Below are 19,327 nucleotides of genomic sequence, written 5' to 3'. Positions count from 1 at the left end.
TCTGCTGGCCTTTCTTCCCATGGTGTTTGGGACATTTAATTATTTTACAAAGAAACACGTTCAATTTAGTCTGGAATGATATTTCACGTGACAACATTACAAATGCTTAAATGTTAATCATTTAATTTCAACAGTTTGGGTGGAAATCAGAAATTAATTTAAACAAATACTTTTGCATTAAGGCGACGTAGCTCGGACTCGATGACCCTCGTAACACCGAGGGCTTCAAACGGAGCTGAAGGGTCAAGTCAAACAATCGTTCTCTGGCAGATAAAGTATCAGAAGAACGCGGTCCGTCCGAAAGTCTTCACAATGTGCTGCTCTCCAGCTTCAGATCCACCTTCATCTTCTGTTTCTCCATCACGGCCTCCAACTCCGTCGCTCTGTGGGCATCCTGTGGAAAGATGAGGCAAGTAGTTGCATTTTAGTTTATTAGAAAGAAGACTTACTCGAATTAGCGACTAGAGACTTATAACAGCGGCTAAGCAAAAAAAAGTGACAGTTCATGAGGTAAAATGTTCTCATCCTCAGTTCAAATCAATGCTGGACATTTGTCTTCAGTGGCCAACTTTTTCAAAAACAAAAAGTTTACATGATTACACAAATTGATGGGCCTGGCACTAATCCTAAATTAGTAGATCCAGTCAGAGAGGTGGATCCAGGAATGTGTTCTTGACCTGAAGTTTTATAAAACCACAGCTTTTCTTCACTGACAGAAAACAGTGTTAAAGTATCACAGTCTTTGTAACTGACCCGAAAACAACGTGCTACATTGTCCTTCGGGTGGACTGCTAGTCCCGTGAGGGGTCGCCACACTACGTCCATGTATCTCCTGGGCCGACCTCTAACCCTGTTCCCTGGCAGTTCCATCCTCAGCATCCTTCTACCAATATAGTCCCTGTCTCTCCTCTGGACACGTCCAAACCATCAGAGTCTGGTGTCTGACCTTATCTCCAAAACATCTGACCTTCACTGTCCCTCTTATTGTCTCATTCCTAATCCTATCCAACCTGGTCACTCCCAAGGAGAACCTCAGCATCTTCATCTCTGCCACTTTTAGCTCCGCCTCCTGTGTTTTGTGAATTACTGTTTAATGACAAACAAAGAATTGACATTGTCATGCCACTCCCCCCCAAGGCTTGAGTGAGGTGTTGTAGTGTTGTTAGAAGTAGAAGTATTTACACAACCCAGCGTCTGTCTGCTTTTTGATTTACCTCCAGCATTGCTTTCTGCACAGCGACCTGGCTGTACACTCTGGAACCCTCATCTGTAATCACGGACTGCAGCTCGTCCTTGTCGAGGGAGAACAGCTGGGCGCCAGTCAGCACTCCCAAACACATCGCCGTCCTGAGGGGTGACGTAAACCTGATGACCTCAATGTCAAAAAGCTGGACAATTAAACATCTTGTGGATCTCCTGCACTGGATCCTTCGCATCGTGATGGTTTGCCTCCAACAATAAGTGGAACTTTGATATAAGGAATAATTTTCTAACGTCTGACTTTTCATCAAGTCACGGTCAATCGCAGGAAATCACTGGCTGAGTAATCAAGCACTCCCTGTGGGTAAACAGTGTGGCAGCCGGCACTCACGAATCACTGAAGCCCTTCTCTCGGAGCCACTGGGCCACCTCCTCCGGAGGCGAGTTGTAGTCCAGAGGAACGGAGGTTTCTGAGGAGCGATGGATGACCAGAGGTTTGCTGAGATTGGGCTTTCCGTTGGTCAGCCTCTGGAGGAGCTCATCATTTACCATCATGGCTGAAAAGAGAACGACAGAAAGCATTGTGATGTTTAATCCTTCATGACAAATGATTAAAGATAATAATAATAATACATCGATATGTCACAAGCGTTTTTTTACAAGATTTTATATTTATTACATTGAATAAACAAATAGTTCAAAATAAAAAAAATACAACATTAATATTGAAATAATTTGTTTTCTTTACAGCTGCTGCAAGAATAGAACCTATAACAACTTAAAAACCTGCGTTCATAGTAACAAAACAATTTATCTTCAAATGAGGTGGGGGAAGAAAAAAAATAATCAACTTATTTGAAAGTTTTAATTTTAAAACAAAAGCTACTTAAAAATTGCCAAATTTATGTCACCAATTATGAATTACATGCTTTTTTTTTTTTTATTCAGCGTGAAGCTAATTCTCCCAACTCAGTGCTGGTTGTTGGTTGGACATAATTGCATTAAAAGGATAATTTATACATGAAGGCTGGAACCTTTATTCTCCGTGTTGTCCACAGCTGGCATGTGCTGGTTGTACGCTGGTAAACTGCGTGGGCGGGTCTGTGGGGAATGTGCAGGGTACTGGGGTGGCGCAGGGGGGTTCGGTGGTCCTACGGACAGACTCTTGGCGAGGGGAGGAGGAGCTGGGATCTGCAGGAATGTGAAGCAGAGAGAAAACAGTAAAACAATAGTAAGTGAGAACAGGCCTTTGTTCTTGTGTACTTTTTGTATGTGCATTGGCCCCTTACGTTCGGGGGCCTGCTGTTGACAGGGGTCTCTATGTGCGCCATGGGTTCCAGGATATTGAAAGGAACAAACCCAACCTGGTTGAAGCGATTACGACACTTCCACCAGCGCTTGGATGACTCAATCACCTGCCACAGGGGGTAGATGCCATTGTTCACACGAGAACACGATGAGCACTTCGCACTGTGCTGCTTTTCTTTTTTTTTTTGTCTTCTTTACCTCGAGCTTTTCCCCTTGCTGCACTGAAAGCTCGCTGCTGTTCCTGGCTATGAAGTCGTAGCTGCAGCTGTAGAGTCTCTCCGGCTCCGATGAGTGCGCGTCTCTGCAAGGGATAGGAGGCAACCGTGCTCATGAGGTCGGGGGGGGGGCGGTTAAACTGTTGCAGCTCAGCGCTTTGCTCGGTATGCATGACCTACGTTTCATCACTGGTGCGGGTGCTTGGTCTGACCGGCGGCTGGTGCTGCTGCTGGGGAAAACAAGATGGACATGCATGACTGGACAGAGACACATGAGCATAAAGAGAGAGAGAGAGTCGTCATATGGAGGGGAAGGGTGCGTTTCTGCATGACGCTTTCTGGAGGAATATTAGGAAACAAGCAGCGATGAGTCAGATTGCACGCCCTACTCTGCGTTCAAGTTGCAAATGTATCAGCAAAAGCACTTTGTGGTGCGATAATGTGCGGTAGCCATCTTAAAAAGATCAAACAGGCTCAGTGTAATCCAGGAGAACCTGTTGGAACTTGCAAAACAGCACAAAACCACAGCCTTATAAAAAGATAAACGAGTACCTGCCTTTCATATCCAACTCTGGATTTGTGTGTGTAAGTGTAGTGTAAAACTTTATAGACAATGCAAACACTCAGAAAATACTTTTTAAAATGTAAAACTTGCAGCACCAAGCATGGCAGATAAGAAAATGCTCGATCCTTTCCATTGAATAACTTCTACTTGATATTTATGTATTTTTGTGTGTCTGTTATTGTGTTCAATCACCTTGTTGTACTTGTACACAGAATTACCTCCACCAAGGATGTTATGTTTTATGTCTGTTAGCAGGATTACTGAAAACTGCTGGATGGATCTTGATTAAAAACAATCTGAAGATGGGTCTTGGTCTAACTTAGATCCCATTAAATCTTGAGAACAATCTGGATACAAAAAAGTCTGGATTTTCCCATTTTCTTATAATGGAGGCTTTTAAAAAAAATTTAATCGTATCTTGTAAAATATGGATTAAATTCACACGCCAAAAATCGCAATCATAAAGCTGTTCTGGAGCTGATCCAGGATGAGGTCATTAAAAGTATTCAATTCTAACACTGAAAACGCCATTATAGTTTCTCCTGGACCACAGTGGAGCTGCTGACGGAGTCATGCAACGCACGCAGTTATTCCGTACCTCTTGCTTTTCTCTGAGGTCTTCATGTTTGTGTTGTGACTCAACCGGATCCTCCCAAACCTGCCCGTCCGCCCTGGAGGCTTCCGGCTTCCAGCCATCCAAGAACGCAGGGGTGTACGGCGCTACGGACCCTCTGAGCTGAGAGCTGGGGGCACAACGAGACATTACCCTTCAGGATCCAGAGCTCGCCATCAGCGATATTTAAGGGAATAGAAGTTCCCATTTAAAACGCATGATACTCAGCACGTCCATTAATATGGAAAGAAAAGTTTCACGCCGTGTTTTATGTTTTCGTCATCGGAGCACTGACAAACTAGTCAATATTTAAGCATATGACATTTGGATATGGAATTCTTTGGCAAAAAATTCGCCCGATAAGAAGACAAAACACTTTAATTACAACTTTTCCAAGATGTAAATATAATAAAATACCTCAAGCAGAAATAGAGTTAAATGGGTCATTATTCTTGTGTTGCTTGAAGGAAAAACACCAACACACAGTGTGATCCCGGAAGCGTTACGGACCGTGGAAGCGTCCAGTTGGGGCCCAGAGATGTCCACAGCTGCCTCTCCTCTTCATTCAGGTTGTTTTGTAGCAGCGTGATGGCGGAGCTGGTCATAGCAGGGCTGGACACTGTGGCTCCGAAAGCTGGTCCTCCTGTTGTTTTAACCATCTACACACACACACACACACACACACAAAGAAGGTAAAATACACATTCACAGAGAGGTGAGATTATTTGTATTCATTCAGGGAAGCAAGTATGCGCAAATCAAACACACCCGCCCCACCCTTTGATTCTCTAAATCCTGATTCAGAAGAGGCCAAGCGTCAAACAGCTAACAAAGTCACACCTCAGCAGAGTCGCATTTGATTTGAAGCCAGGCAGAAGTACGTTATACTTTATTTATGTCCGTTTCTAGAGGCGCGGCTCGGTTGCATTTGTGCTGCGGCTTTAAAAAAAGCTCCTTCAGCCAGGACATGTGGTGATAAGCGTTGTTTTTACAAATCTTTGTCTTTCATGAAAGTCACAGAGGGACCAATTTTGAAAGGTGGAGAGCACGCCAGCTCTTACTCAAAGCAGCAAACTATCTATATATATACATGTAGAGAGAGAGAGAGAAATCATGTTTCTCGCTCAACCCGAACACTGCCAAACAAACCAGATTAAACAAATGCTTTTATCAAGATTAGCAAACAGGACAAATCGCAGGTCACTGCCTTGCGTAAATAGTTCAGCAACATTACTCACCGTCAAACAACGTCCCATTAGTTTCACGTGACTCATGCTCAGCTCGCTGAAGTTCACCCATCATGTCCAAGCAGACATCTATTATAAACTCATTACCATTACAAGCCTCCAACCTTGTCTTATCGTGTGTTCATCATGGCCCCAAAAACTAAACGATATTCGGCTGTATTATAAGATGCCCATCGTGTCCGAATCGGAGGCTGGAGTCAGATCGTCTTCTCTGCTAACGGGGAAGAAGTCTGTTCATTAGTGGAGCCTCAAAGCTTCCTTTCTTGCCGTCTTTCGGAGACACTGGCCCCAAACAGACTGAGAGGAGAGGAGATAAAGCCGTCTCACGTTTCCTGACAGCCCTAATCTGCACTGGATCCTTTTAACACACTCATTTTTTAGGGGTTTCCCCCCCCACGTAAACTCCCTAGCCCTCCTGACTTCCATCAAGGGTGAAAGTGCAGGAAAATGTTGTTTTTCAGGTGCAAACATTGACGGGTCGCTCACCATATCCAAAGGTCTGAACACATGGTGAACGAGCTCCTCCGACGAAGGATTGGAAATGGTTGATTTCAGGCGTGCCTGTGATGACATAAAGAAGAGAGTTAACTATCTAGTGCAGAAAGATAATTAAAAAATATATAAAAAAATGAAATGTAGCCCAAGAGGGTACACACCAACAGACTGAAGCTGTATTTAAATTTCTGGAAGATGTCGTAGAACTCCTCTTCTGGCGGAGGGCGAGCCTTTAAAGTGAGTAAATCCTCTGTCGTTAAGAAAATACAAGAGAACACGTCACCCACGGCGGCGTCCGGTGTCTGGTCACATATCTGTGTTGCTTCAACTTGGCGAGGGAGGCCGTCGTTGCGTTTTTTTTTTACCTTCAGTGCTTTCCTTTTTGCTCCTCTTCTTCTTCTTCTTCCTCTGATTCAGCACCATTTGAGCCTCTGCCGTCTGCTGCAGCTTGGCCATGAAGGTCTCAATGTCGTCAAAGCAGCGATTCAGGATGCCCTGAGGGAACGCAGAACCCGCTTTGTTAGTACAACTGCCCCCCCCCAATGCGTTACAAGCCATATGCGACTGGACGGGTCCGAAGGGTCGGCAGGAAGGCGTACCACTTCTCTCTCCGCTCGCAGGAAAGCAACGTCGGGCTCGCCGGCCGCTGTGGCAGAAGAGAGGAGAGAATTCAGTTCTTCCATTTTCATTTCCCCCGGTCTTTGCTGCGTTGCCTGGCCCCCCTTTGCCTGTGAAACCCCCCCCCCCCCCTTAAGCTCATGCACACACACAAGGCGAGCACTGTGCTCCTGAATACCTCTCACTTCTTCCTTACCTCCCTTCTGAATGGGTCAAATCATTTTACAGAATTGCAGTCTTTGTTTTTTTTTTTTTTTTACTAACCTCTGAGTCCCGGGTAAGGTGGAGGGCTGGCTAGTGGCACGTGTGGAGCAAGATGGGTGGGGGGGTGTGGAATTTCATTGGGGTCAAGCATCTCGCCCCCAGTGTGAGGTAGCCTTAAAGAGGAGGGGAGGAATTTAACCCGGTTAGAATCGAGAATCCTTTGTCTGCGGGAAATATTCAAAAGCTCTCCTTGTTGGCGATTCCTAAATCAAAGGGGAAACCCTTCCGCGAGCGGAAGCAGGTTCATCAGTGCATCTGATCTAATGCCTGTTTTTTTCATTCTGGAGCATCTTTGATCGGCCCTCCACCAATAGACAAAATGCGATGCCTCTGAAAGGCCGCCCAGCAGCCCTCATTCCTCCATGAACGTACAGTAAACAGTCTGACTGTGCTTTTTCATGGGCGCGCAACACTTCAATAGAAATCCCCCTCTTCAACAAGGCAGGGAATGACACGAGAGTTTTACAAAACCAATTCGGACTTGGATTCGGTGAAAGCTTTCCTGATTTCCTCAGTCTTACAGACACATTTAGAGAAAATGCCAACAGCGCACGGTGCCGACTCAAACCTGCACCTCACTGAATCATCATGGACAGTCGGCGTCGCTCTTGTCTTACCGCTTGTGTCTGTCCTTCGCGCGTCTTTCAAAGAGAAGTTATTCTTTTTAAGAAGGAGATCAGTTCAGGGCCCCCGGCCTTGTTTAGTGCCGGCTCTGTTGCTCTGCCGCCTCTGCTCGCCCTCTGCTTTGTGTCACAATGGCCTTGTCTCTGTCACACCTTCTTAAGTTATGAGGAAACCAGTCAAACAAGTCTCTCTCTCTCTCTCTCTCTCTCTCTCTCTCTCTCGCTCTCTCTCTAATGATTTGGGCCTGAGATTTTGTGGATTACTGTACTGTATACAAATTTATATTATCTAACTGATGATCGCCAACCTCCTCTATTAAAATTTGAGTGCAAGTACATGCAAACAATAGCGGAACAACACTTTTAAGACATTTAATTTTTTTTGTTGTGGCACGTTCACTGTACCTGAGGGTGTCCGGTAGATTCTTACTCCTGCTTTTGGAGGAGTCTGAAACGGCCCTTGCGATGTCGTCACAGATTTGCTCAGCCTGTGAGAATAAGACAATTTAAAAAGTGACCTACTGAGTTAGGCAGGCCAGACCTGCACGCTCATTCATGTGATATTACCCACTTTGACAGTCTCGCAGTTAAAGAACTGGATGTCCGGCTTCATCTGATCTGCACTTTGGCAGACCAGCAGCAGGAGGGATGGGAAGTGCTTTTCCGTGTTAATGGCATCACAACGGAAGATGGATGTGAAGGAGTACTTCTCCAGCTCGTCCTACATGAGTCAATGAAATGTTGACATGTGTGAATGGCCTAAATTCTGCCATCATCCATTTACAACCTACGAAACACCTGATCTCACCTGACTCTGAATGTCTCGAAGGCGAATGGCGTCCGCTCCAACATCCAGGTACATCTGTTGGCTCCAGAGCTTTTTGTTCTGAGCCAAGAAGGAGAGACGTGCCTGGGCCTCCTCCACACTCCGCACGTCCCCATCTTGTAGCGAGAACGTCAGCAGATGCTGAAACCGGGGAGAAGGTAGAAGCAAAAGGGTGAGGATGAGCAGAAAAATCGATGAATCAAAGTAAAGCTTTGAAAGTGCTGGCTAATGCCTAGTGGATAAGACTTACATTAACAAGATATCTTGATAAGTTGTTCATCCTTTGTCCAATGGGCAACCTTCTTTAAAAAAATCAGTTGAGATAAAGGCGTTATGAAGTAGCTTTAAAAGGTATTTTATCACGATAAAAAACAATTCACTGCAAATAGATGAGCATTAAAAGAAAGAGAACTAAAGTTAAAAAGATGCTTTATGTTATTGCAAAGAGGTCATGGAAGGTCATTCGTTGCTTGAGCTGTGCATCAGCCGTGCAGGAAAAGAGGAAGTTATTTTTTTTTAGCTTGAATAAGTCATGCTGAAAAAATGTAGCTGTGCAGTCGGCGTCTTTAAGTATCTGCTCCACGTTTATTGGACGATGTGCGTATACTGGTTTCATGTTTGATCTTTTGCTGCCGTTTGATCATGAGTTAACGTGAGCAAAATAAATGGTATCGCTAACTCAGCTAGTACAGGAGGCTTCAGTCCATCCTTTGTGATTGACGATGAAACCATCGGGTGGACTGGTGAGCGATGGCGACTCCATAGGACACCTGCGCACCATCCCCTTTGATCAATACATCACACCTTTATTTTATCCTCTGAGTGAAACACACAGCTGTGGGCAGCTGTGCCCTATCGTGTCTGCAACTACGGTTTGCATGTATTTTATTTCAATATCTGCGCGCTGTGTGTGTTAATGTGGGACCTCTCTGAATTGGTTGACTTTTAAATGATTTCATGAGTTTGTAGATATCTTTTGTACCCCTGTACCCCCCTTTCAACATGGCGGTGTTACATTTCATCCAAGATGATGTTTAAGTGGGTATAGATTAAAGGTCAAGGTGACTGACTAAAACAAATCGGGGAGGGCTATGGAGCGACAGAAGGTTTAGTCAAAAGTACATTTGCTCCACTCGCAGATGCAGACAGTTCCTCTGGTGTTCTAAGCAATACCTGTGAAAACAACACCAACACATCAAACGTTTTCTTCTCCTGCCTTGCGTTACGTCAGCACCCGTCCCTTTGCCTCAGTCACCTGGGATCAGTTTGTGTGTGAGCAAGCTGCCCAACCAGTCTGACAAGAGCACACTTCAGTCCTCTGCCACCTCATTCACTGGGATCGCTGGTATCAAGGGAGGGCACTTTCCAGTATCCTTACACTTGCTTAAGACTGGTTTCAATGAAGTTGTTTTGGTTTAACTGGTTTTTGACCAAACTGCTGTCGACTCCTAAGTGATGCAGCACGTGATTATAAGGTTATTAATAACTATGACAAAGAGTAACGTCTCATAACCCCAGAGTTTATATTCCAATGCTATTTAAACGTAATAAAAAAAGCCATGTTTGGGTTGTTATTGAGCAAGATGCACTAAACACACACTCCAGCATCAGACAGAAACGATTACACAAGTAGTCGGTAGTTTCTAATAAATCAGCAGACTTTCTCACGTCTTTGAGTGCAGCGTCTCCTTCATGGCTACTTTTCACATCCATCAGCTTTAAATAAATGAGGTTATCTAAATGTTACAACTTCTGACTTCAATAGAGGCTGACTGGAAATAAATGTTTCGTTAACTTACCAGCGGCGAGAGACTTTATTCCATATGTTAACAACGACAGTAAATCCTGTCCTGTGTCTCAAGTCCCCACAAGTTTCTCACTCTTTACTCTGCTTGCTTTGGCATTGCAAGACTTTACATAGCAGAGGCGTGTCAACCTTGAGCTGCCCCGCCCATTGTACCACTCCACCTGAGGGATAAACACACTGTCTCACCTGAAATATCTGAGCCATGGCTACAACTGAACCTGAAATAAAAGCATATCTAGGCTAGATATATACGCCTATAAAAATGTGAGGCAAGTTCATTTGTACGCAACATTTCAACAAGAAAGTTTTTATAGAAAATATAAAATGCATTAAGACAACATATGAAAAGAATCTAAATCAATGTGACATGCATTTAGAAGATTAATAAAAAAAAAAAATAGGCTGTTAAGGAAATACATACAATAATCAAAGTTACAGTACAGTGAACCGAGTAAATAATTGACTAAATAATAAAGGCAGTTATAAACATAAAGGTATTCAGCCTCAGTTTAAAATATCAAGTGGGGCGATCCAAGAACTGGACCGATCTGATCTGATCCACCTTCCTGGACTCAGTGAGGACTCTAGAAGCAGCATTCTGCAGCGTTCAGATATTTATTTTTTACAGAGAATTGTAAGCACACCATTAAACTGTAGATAAATGCATGGGCAGGCTTTTCCAAAATCCTCCTGGGGCATGAGTTGTTTCAATTTCAGGCATCCAGAAAACATGATGAACAAACATTCATCGTTTACTCACTAGAATATTACCATTGCTTTTCCCGTCATGATGCCCCCAGGAAAGCAGCTCCCCGTTAAGAGAGACCTTGCGTATTTACGCACGGGGGGGGGGGGGGGGGTCAGCGTCACTTACATTTCCTGACACGCAGATTAGACGTTTTGGCCACTTCTGACTATAAAATTCATGCCAAGTAAAAAACAAACAAACAAACAAACAAACAAATAAAAATAACAACATGTAAAGCTGGCCTCATTGAGTTTTAATATCGAAGCGTGGGGGGGGGCACATGTCACAACAGCTGTAAGGGGAAGGTGGCGTGACGCCATTCCGTCCACCCACGGCGCAGTTGACGTGAGGATCCAGCTGCTCGTTTGACGGAGAGGACACCTGGGGACAAGTGACGAGGATATCACCTATTTGAAACCACAAGGTATTTAAAAGCGCTCAATTATACATGCAATTGATTTCCAATTGCACAGATTGTGACGTTTTTAACGAGGTGGTGATAGACTCGTTTTTTATGTGTCATTTATGTGCTTCTAAAAAAAAGCATACGTGGCAGAGAGTTGGTTTCAGAGAGACTTTCTGATGCGGTCCGGGGAACCCGCTGATGTTTTAGGGGGACTGCGGGAAGCTGCGGTAAATAAAGTTGTGCTCATAACTTTAATGCTAAAACAGTGACATTTTGCCAGAATCTGAAATGCCACGTGTTAATGTTGATAAATGCGTCAACGACGTCTTTAAACATTAAATAATGTCCTGTCCATCACAGACAAGCTCTGTTAGGAAATACACGTCTGTGAGATGTGGTCTGGGGGTCCCAAAGAGCCACAAAACATTCTCTTATCTGTTTTGTGGCTTTATTCGGCTAGTTCGCATGTGTGTGGTAAAATAATGTCTCCAGTTTCCGAGCAGCCCTTGAAAGCAGCATTGTAGTAAGAGGGGCGGAGTCAATTGTATTGCATCACGCGGAAGGAAACCCAACCAAGCGCGCGCGAGGCTGAATAGTGGTGTTGTCAAGTGCCGCCCGGTTTACTTGTGTTAAACATGTGTACACGAATGTATACTAATGTACACTAATGTATACAAATGCAAGGTAGATGTCGGGATGCGCGTATTTACGAAGTTGCAATATATTTAGAAGACAAAAAGAGTAATTTGCTTTTCCTTCCTTCGGGCTTCCTAGCAGCGAGTACACGCGTTCACTTCTGAATAGTCGGGAAACGTAGTTCTACCGCCGACGCTGTGTTTTATCTGCTGTTCGCTCCAGCGGCTTCTTCTACTGCTTCCTTGACAACATAAACTTGTGACCAGGTCAGTTTGCTTTATTGGAGGCACGCCAATATGTTTATTAGACCCAACTACTAATCTGGGGTTAGAAATGGAATTGCCTAACATGCTAGTGTGTTTTTAATTATCCGTTTCAGGTGATGTCTGTAATTATTAAGTATTCCTTGTGCAAGGCCTTCTCATTCATCAAAGATATTTCAGTTCAGCATCGTAAAAGGAAAAAAAGAAAGTTGAATGTAATATATATTTAAAATGTAAATAAATATCTAACAGTAATGTTATTTATGTTTTGTCCTTTTCTCTCAGATGGAGAAGCAGCCGCTGCCAGGAGACGATGGCAATACGGTCGAGTCGGAATTTGGCGGCTCCGCCGCTGAGGACGGGCAGCAGGAATCCTGTGAACCTGCTGCCCGTGACGGGTGGAACAGTAAGATGGAGTACTTTTTGGCTCAGGTTGGATTCAGTGTCGGGCTCGGTAACGTCTGGCGGTTTCCGTATTTGTGCCAGCAAAATGGAGGAGGTGAGTGCTTCACTAAGAAAGCCGGACAGCGTGTCCTCCTTTTTCAGGCGAGCGATCCGACTCTCGCGCTCGTTCTCTTCTCTCCAGGAGCCTTCCTCTTCCTCTACGTGCTGCTGATGCTCGTCGTAGGCATCCCCCTCTTCTTCCTGGAGCTGGCAGCCGGTCAGGCCATCCGACAGGGCAGCATCGGCGTGTGGAAGTTCATCTCCCCCAAACTCGTCGGGATTGGCTACTCCAGCTGTGTGGCGAGTATAACGAATAGTAATGGGATTGCAGCAGCGCGCTCACTCTTCTTTTTGCGTCGGCACTCCTCCCAATATGGAAACTGTTATTTGCAGCTAGTCCAAATATGATGGCTGCTTCTTCCTGACCTGGTTATTTCGATCTGAAACGTCCTCAGGTGTGTTCCTTCGTGGCCGTCTATTACAATGTGATCCTTGCGTGGAGTCTTTTCTATCTTGGGAACTCCTTCCAGCAGCCTTTGCCTTGGGAAAATTGTCCGATGCGAGATAATGTAACAGGTAAACGCAGAGCAATGGGTGCCACAACCTCACGTATTACATTTTTGACGTGTGACGCTACTAATTCCTCTTTCTCTGCCTCCTTTTTAAACCAGTAAAAGAATGTGAAAAGAGTTCCCCCACGTCGTATTTCTGGTACCGAAACGCTTTGGACATCACAGACTCCATCAGTGAAACGGGCTCCTTCAACCCTTACATCGTCTGCTGCCTGCTGGCGGCCTGGACCATTGTTTGCTTGGGAATGTTCAAGGGCATCAAGACCTCTGTCAAGGTAACCGCGATCTCCTGAGTTGAGTTTAACCTCAAGGTGGCGTAATGCTTAAATGTAGCATAGCCTAGCTAATGGACTGAAGCCTATTCCTGGCAGTGAGGAGAGAAGTTAAACCTTTAAAATGTCGCCTAACATCTGTGTTATGATGAAGATGTAGGTAAATGATATTACATATTTGTATGAGCAGTGATTTATTACATTACTGTTTATGATAGTAATTTAATACTGGTTTGATTTTTATTTGTGTTGTTAAATGTCTGATTTATGTACGAAGGACTTTCAACGGAAACAAGACCGCAAGGGCTTTTTTGAAATGCTCCTCTTAGACAGGATGTTTGACCTTATTTGTACTGTAATACATTCTACTGTGTGACTGTACTTGTACTTTAACATTCTATCTAATAAATATATTCATCATCATCATCATCCCTGTGCCCTGGGGCTTGGATATTCTTGGTAATCTGTTAGGCTTTGATTCCAGATTTTGCTGTGATGGAGTCTCTGGAGTTTAAGGTTTAGGTATTGAACCCCCCCCCCCAATAAAAATGCCAATTTATACTTGTTTTACACATCAGCCAGTTAGTATCAGGTAGGAATGGGAGGTTAAATATTTTTTTAAACAATTATTTCCGCCTCTCAATTAAAATTGAAATTGAAATCTATTCTGGAGCAACCCTAAAATCATGTTCTACCCCCCCCCCCCTCTTAAATGTAATCATCTGTTCCTGGTAACATTCCCAACATTTTCAGAAAATATCACAATCTGTCATTTTTGAGTTACCTTGCTAACAGACAGACAATCCAACGCCGGCGATTACATAAACAACTGGTAAAACGGGAATGTTGCATCTAACCGCTCTTTCTGCAAACAATGGCCGCCACTGGTAGCTTGTCGATGCTAATCATGTTTACTCGCTCCTAGGTGATGTACTTCTCCTCCGTCTTCCCCTACGTGGTGCTGATCTGCTTCCTCGTCCGAGGGCTCATGCTGGACGGGGCTTTTGAGGGCATCGCCCACATGTTCTACCCAAAGGTATCGGCAGAGACGTCCGGCTGAACGTCAAGGAATGCCGAAGTGAACATTTCCCCGACGCATTGTCTCCCTTCTGCTGATGTTTAGGCAGAAATCTGGGGGGACATTCAGGTGTGGAGGCAGGCGGTGACGCAGGTTTTCTTCGCGTTGGGCCTTGGCTTCGGCTCCATCATCGCCTACTCCTCTTACAATCCCAAGAACAACAACTGCCACCGTGACGCGTACACCGTCTCCGCTATAAACTTCCTGACTTCCGTGCTCGCGACTCTCGTGGTGTTTTCGGTGCTCGGCTTCCGGGCCAAACGGAAGACCCTCGAGTGTGTCGGCATGTACGTTTATCAGCAGGAACGTCCGATTGATTGATTGTTTTCATTTACTGTTTAAACATGTGACATTTCTTTGTTTCTTTCTTTTCGCTAGTAATTTGAAGATGCTGTCGGATCAGCTGAGCAGCGGCGGCGTGGACAAAACCCTGATTCCGAGCTTTAACTTCTCCGACCCCGGTGCTGTGTCTGTGGAGAACTACGGCGCCTGGTTCGACCAGCATGGAAGTAGTTTCCCGGGTAATTTAACTCGGTGTGACCTGGAAGAAGAGATGAGCAAGGTAACTAGCGTGTGTTTGCTGAGGTGGACCTTGTTGTGCTGCGCATAAAATAAAAGAATCGTCTGTCCTCAGGGTGCAGATGGGACAGGACTGGCCTTCATAGCGTTCACAGAGGCCATGTCACTCCTGCCCGGCAGCCCCTTCTGGTCGGCGCTGTTCTTCCTCATGCTGCTCAACTTGGGACTCAGCACCATGTTTGGGACGATGGAGGGCATCCTGGCTCCGCTCACCGACCGCTTCAGCAGCCTGGCCAACAACAAGACCAAATTCACAAGTGAGCCGCTGACCACGAACGTATCGTATTACTGCCACAAGTTGTTTCATCCCAATGTCTGTCCTGCTTTTTGCGTTTTTCCAGTATTCAGCTGCTTCGTTGGCTTTTTAATCGGCCTGCTCTTCACCCAGAACTGTGGGAACTACTTTGTGACCATGTTTGACGACTACTCCGCCACTCTGCCCCTCATCATCGTGGTGGTGTTCGAGACGATCAGTGTGTCGTGGTTGTATGGAGCCGACAGGTGAGGTCTCCCCCCGCAAATGTTAGCTCCGCTCTTCGTTTTATTAGTTTCGGGGTAAAGAAAATGAGTGTTTTCTACTGCGCCTTTGAAGATTCCTCGATGACATAGAAGAGATGCTGGGCTGGCGTCCCAGCGTGGTCTACAAGTACCTGTGGAAGTACGTCTCCTTACTTGCTATGCTGGGGATGCTGACGGCCACAGTGATCCTGATGTTCATCAAATATCCCACTTATGTGGCGTGGAACAAAGAAAAGGTAGCCTCTCCGCCTGGAAAATAAAGCACAACTAGTTTAGGGGTTTGATTTGGAGTAAAGCAAACTGCTTCTTCTATCATGAAGGAACTAATTATTGGTGAGCCTTCTTTTAATGATTCCTTTTTTCCCCAGGCTACCGAGGAGCACCTGGAATACCCTGGCTGGGCTCTGGCCGTTCTGGCTCTTCTGATCGTATTTGCCTTGATGCCCATCCCGGTGGCCTTGATCCACAGCCTTTTGCGGGACAGAATAAAGCAAAGGGCCAGAGAGGCAGAGATCGGTGAGTACAGCATTGTCGGCACCGAGGACAAGATTGAAACCAGCATGACTGATATGTCCGAGCTGGACCAGAGAAACGGGACGGCCGACTCCTTTTCATGAACTGTGGACACGGTTACACTTTGGATATGGACTGTTACGGCACAAAAACGCGTCGCCACATCATTGTCACGGCACACGTAGATCAAATTCTACTCGTCTGCTCTACTCGATATATTGTTAGATGTGTTCTTATTTTAGGTGTGAGCATTTTAACGTTCCGGTTGTCCCTTGTTTATCGGGGGCATTGCTTTCCATTCTCACGATGAACTTATTCATTCATGAACAGTGTGTCGTAATATGTTTTTTAATGTAGTTGTATGTTTTTATTTTTGTTAGGCTAGAAAATGATAATTTTATCAATAAAATAATGGAAGTTTAAACATTTATGCATATCACAAAGTCCAAAAAACAAAGACCGTGACCTGGATGACTGAGAACCGACACAGACAGGAATGTTCGGTGAGAAACAGCGATATAGCGAGGGACGACTGTATTCCTTTAGCTAGAGCCCGCACTTGGGAGTGTACTTGGTAATATATTTAAACTGAAGTGACGGTCCTCATAACCAATGGAGAGCGTCTGTGATCAGTTTGCATTATAACCCTGAAGCCCCAGGGTTAACCTCGCTGCCACGCGTGGAGCTCGAAAGCACCGAGGCTGCGTTACCGACCACTGAGGGGGGCCGGTGTACCCTATAATGTGCAGGACCGCTGATACAGCAGTGGTGCTGCAGCTTTTATTGTCCTAATCGGTTCATTTTTAATGTTACGGCATCAAGTCGGACTCTAAACATGTTTATTCTGTTTGTCTGATGTCGGACAGAAAGCGACAACCAGCGGCTTCACAAAGTTCTGTTTGACCTGCTGCCACGTTTATTTATGCCAAATGTTAATTTAAGAGCATTTGTATTGTCTATAAGTAGATGACACAAAATAAATGTTTATGATGTAATGAGATGTGAGATTTCTGAACATTTATTTAAATTAAAATCTGTAATTTTTTGTAAATGTATGCTTTTTAAATCTTGACTTCTGGAGGAACTATGTTTAGTGTTTAAACGGTACATAAAAAGTACTCTGGTTCATTCATCTTCAGTCGCTTATCCCAGCTGGCCACGGGCTACTCCCAGAGTACACCCTGGATGAGGCGCCAGTTCATCACATGGGCTTCTTTATATTTTACATTGTTGTACATTTGAATGTTTGTTTTTTCTGTTCACTTATTGCTTGCTCATGATGCCTTCTTAGTTCTCTGTGCCTCTTTTGTATTAAAGGTGTATTTTTAAATATTTACAGTGAGTTGCTTTGAAAATGAATCTGCATCAAAATGTTTTTGTTTTTTAACTAAAGGGCTTCAAATTTAATGAGGTTGATTGAATTACATTTAATAGCATTCCAACGTAGTGTATCATTATAAGCCAAAACAAATTTTCACTTCAAAGTAGTATCTGTACTCTTTGTAGTATATGAATGTTTGAGAAATTGTAATACTGTAATTAAGCATTTGAGCTATTTATGTGCATTATTTTCAAAATGTGTTTCCAGGTTGCAGATTATCAAAGAAGATTTTATATATATATATATAAAATTAATTTCAGGATGTTCATTTTTCTTTTTCATTGAGTATTCTGTGTCTGAATGTAAATAATTTCTACTTTGCAAGTGTAAATTGTGCAAGTGAAACTTCATTAAACCCTTTTGCTGGCAAATACTAGTGAATCCTTATCCTTCAGGAAAGTTTTCTGGTAAAGCGTCTTTACTGCAGTGCGTTTTATTGTCTCCCGTTACAGAGAATACCGAGAGTCATTTCAAGGTCATTACTGATTGTACTAACTGAGACGGCTTCGACAATATCAACAATCATCTGGGTTGGAAATGTTTCAGTTTTCTATTTCTTCCATTAAATTACTTGCTGGTTCTAAATCTAAATATGTGCTGCTGTAAGGCTGCCTGCAAGGACAGCATGTAGTAGATTATATATCATATAAAGATTAGCTTGCCCTTCTGACCTGGGATTTGACCAGATTGTGAAATGTGTGAATTCCTTCTAGCTTTTACCGACAGGTATGAAGAGTCACTGACATGCAACAAATATAAAATCCATCTGCTTGATTATCAGCAGGTGGAAATAAAAGATTATCACAAATCTATTCATCTTTATCCACAGAATATTTTTACTAAATATTATATATTACTGTTATTTCCATATTTAAACTAGAAAACCTCCACCAAGCACCTCAGTCCCACTATATTGTGATTTACACCAAAAATAATGGTCCTGCGTTTATTTTATATATATTTTTTTTATTCCTTAATGAAAACAAACCTTTAGCAATTGGATTTACATTGATGATAATATTATTCGTTTAGAAGTTACAGCATACTTCCAGTAGCGGTGGATTCTTCTGGATCTAAATCCGTAGCTTTTGAAGATGCAACAAATCTGTTTGCCCACTACTGATTCCACAGAGTCTTGGAAAAGGCCAGCAAAAACAGAACCTCCTTTGTGGAGGTAAGTTCTGCATGATTAGATTGGAAGGAGTGACTAACTAGCACTGTGGATCCAGTGACTATATAAATGTGTGGAAGGGTACTCGGGTGTCCCGGTGGAAATGTTGAGAGTCTGGGGACTCCGGTCGTCTTGGATGCGATCTCACAAGTGAGCCAGAGCCAGAGAGGACAGGACCAACACCCAGCAAGAGAAGCACGACATCACCTTGGCCTCAGGTAAAAACAAGATATTTATAATATAATAATCTCTTTATATGGACAACATTTAATATAGCTGATTCAAATAGGTTATGTGTAATTGATAAAAATGCTAAAAAAACAAAAACATCTCTGTCAAATGATGTGATGTTTTTGTGATCCCTTTATGGGGGGGGGGGGGGGTAATTCCACCTCTTCACACTGTTTACCTCCATCTACTGCTTCTACGCTGCCACTCTTTTCTACAACAGACCATGAACTCACCGTGGATTAGAATAAAACTGTTAATACCCTGCTAAATAAACTAAGGGCCAAATATTATAGACTTGAAAATATACTCTAACATGCATGACATGATAATTAGCATCATCAGCATTTCATTTGTCTAAAGGTTGTCCGATGGCTGTTTTTGCACTTTTCTTCACCAGTGTGTGAGTGACATGGCGGGCCTAGCAGCTCTCTGCCTGCTGCTGGCGTTCCCACTGAGCAGCTCTCAGAGCACCCTGCGATCTGAACAGGAGATCGGCATCCATCAGGTCCGGGCTGTTGCGCCTCCTCCTGCTCCGCGCCCTCCTCTTCCTCCTACTCCCCCACCACAACTGCGGGGCCTGCTCAGAAAAGAGGAAACTCCCCATTTAAATGCAAAGAACACATGTAGGTCGTGCAGAACAGCTGCATTAAGGCATCAGATGAGTTCAGTTCCTGCTCTCACTGTGTCCACAGATGGAAAAGACGAGGCAAAGGTGGGCATGTTCATCGCCGCC

General features: G+C 44.0%; 2 protein-coding genes across 2 annotated transcripts; one reads left to right on the top strand and one right to left on the bottom strand.

Annotated features, from left to right (window-relative positions):
* Nucleotides 1-9: 9 nt before the first annotated feature.
* LOC137909798 (epidermal growth factor receptor kinase substrate 8-like protein 1) lies at nt 10-9,833 on the bottom strand. Its single transcript, XM_068754218.1, has 19 exons — nt 9,774-9,833; nt 8,225-8,276; nt 7,957-8,115; nt 7,720-7,869; nt 7,554-7,636; nt 6,526-6,638; nt 6,243-6,289; nt 6,009-6,138; nt 5,805-5,893; nt 5,635-5,709; nt 4,412-4,560; nt 3,887-4,031; nt 2,904-2,953; nt 2,707-2,809; nt 2,490-2,615; nt 2,235-2,391; nt 1,592-1,757; nt 1,215-1,347; nt 10-394 (listed from the first exon to the last, which is right to left on the bottom strand). The coding sequence occupies exons 2-19, from the start codon at nt 8,252-8,254 to the stop codon at nt 308-310; spliced, it is 1,992 nt and encodes a 663-aa protein (XP_068610319.1). The 5' UTR covers nt 8,255-8,276; nt 9,774-9,833; the 3' UTR covers nt 10-307.
* Nucleotides 9,834-12,119: 2,286 nt separating this feature from the next.
* On the top strand, nt 12,120-15,986 carry LOC137909880 (sodium-dependent neutral amino acid transporter B(0)AT2-like). The gene is made up of 11 exons (XM_068754313.1): nt 12,120-12,333; nt 12,421-12,578; nt 12,734-12,854; nt 12,950-13,125; nt 14,048-14,158; nt 14,246-14,487; nt 14,579-14,762; nt 14,835-15,036; nt 15,121-15,280; nt 15,372-15,534; nt 15,667-15,986. Exons 1-11 carry the CDS (start codon nt 12,120-12,122, stop codon nt 15,913-15,915), a joined length of 1,980 nt encoding a protein of 659 aa, XP_068610414.1. The 3' UTR covers nt 15,916-15,986.
* Nucleotides 15,987-19,327: the final 3,341 nt, after the last annotated feature.

Source organism: Brachionichthys hirsutus, chromosome 21 (genome assembly GCF_040956055.1).
Source record: "Brachionichthys hirsutus isolate HB-005 chromosome 21, CSIRO-AGI_Bhir_v1, whole genome shotgun sequence".
NCBI lineage: Eukaryota > Metazoa > Chordata > Actinopteri > Lophiiformes > Brachionichthyidae > Brachionichthys > Brachionichthys hirsutus.
Note: the sequence above shows the minus strand (reverse complement) of the source record. Positions and strands in the feature narration are given on the sequence as shown.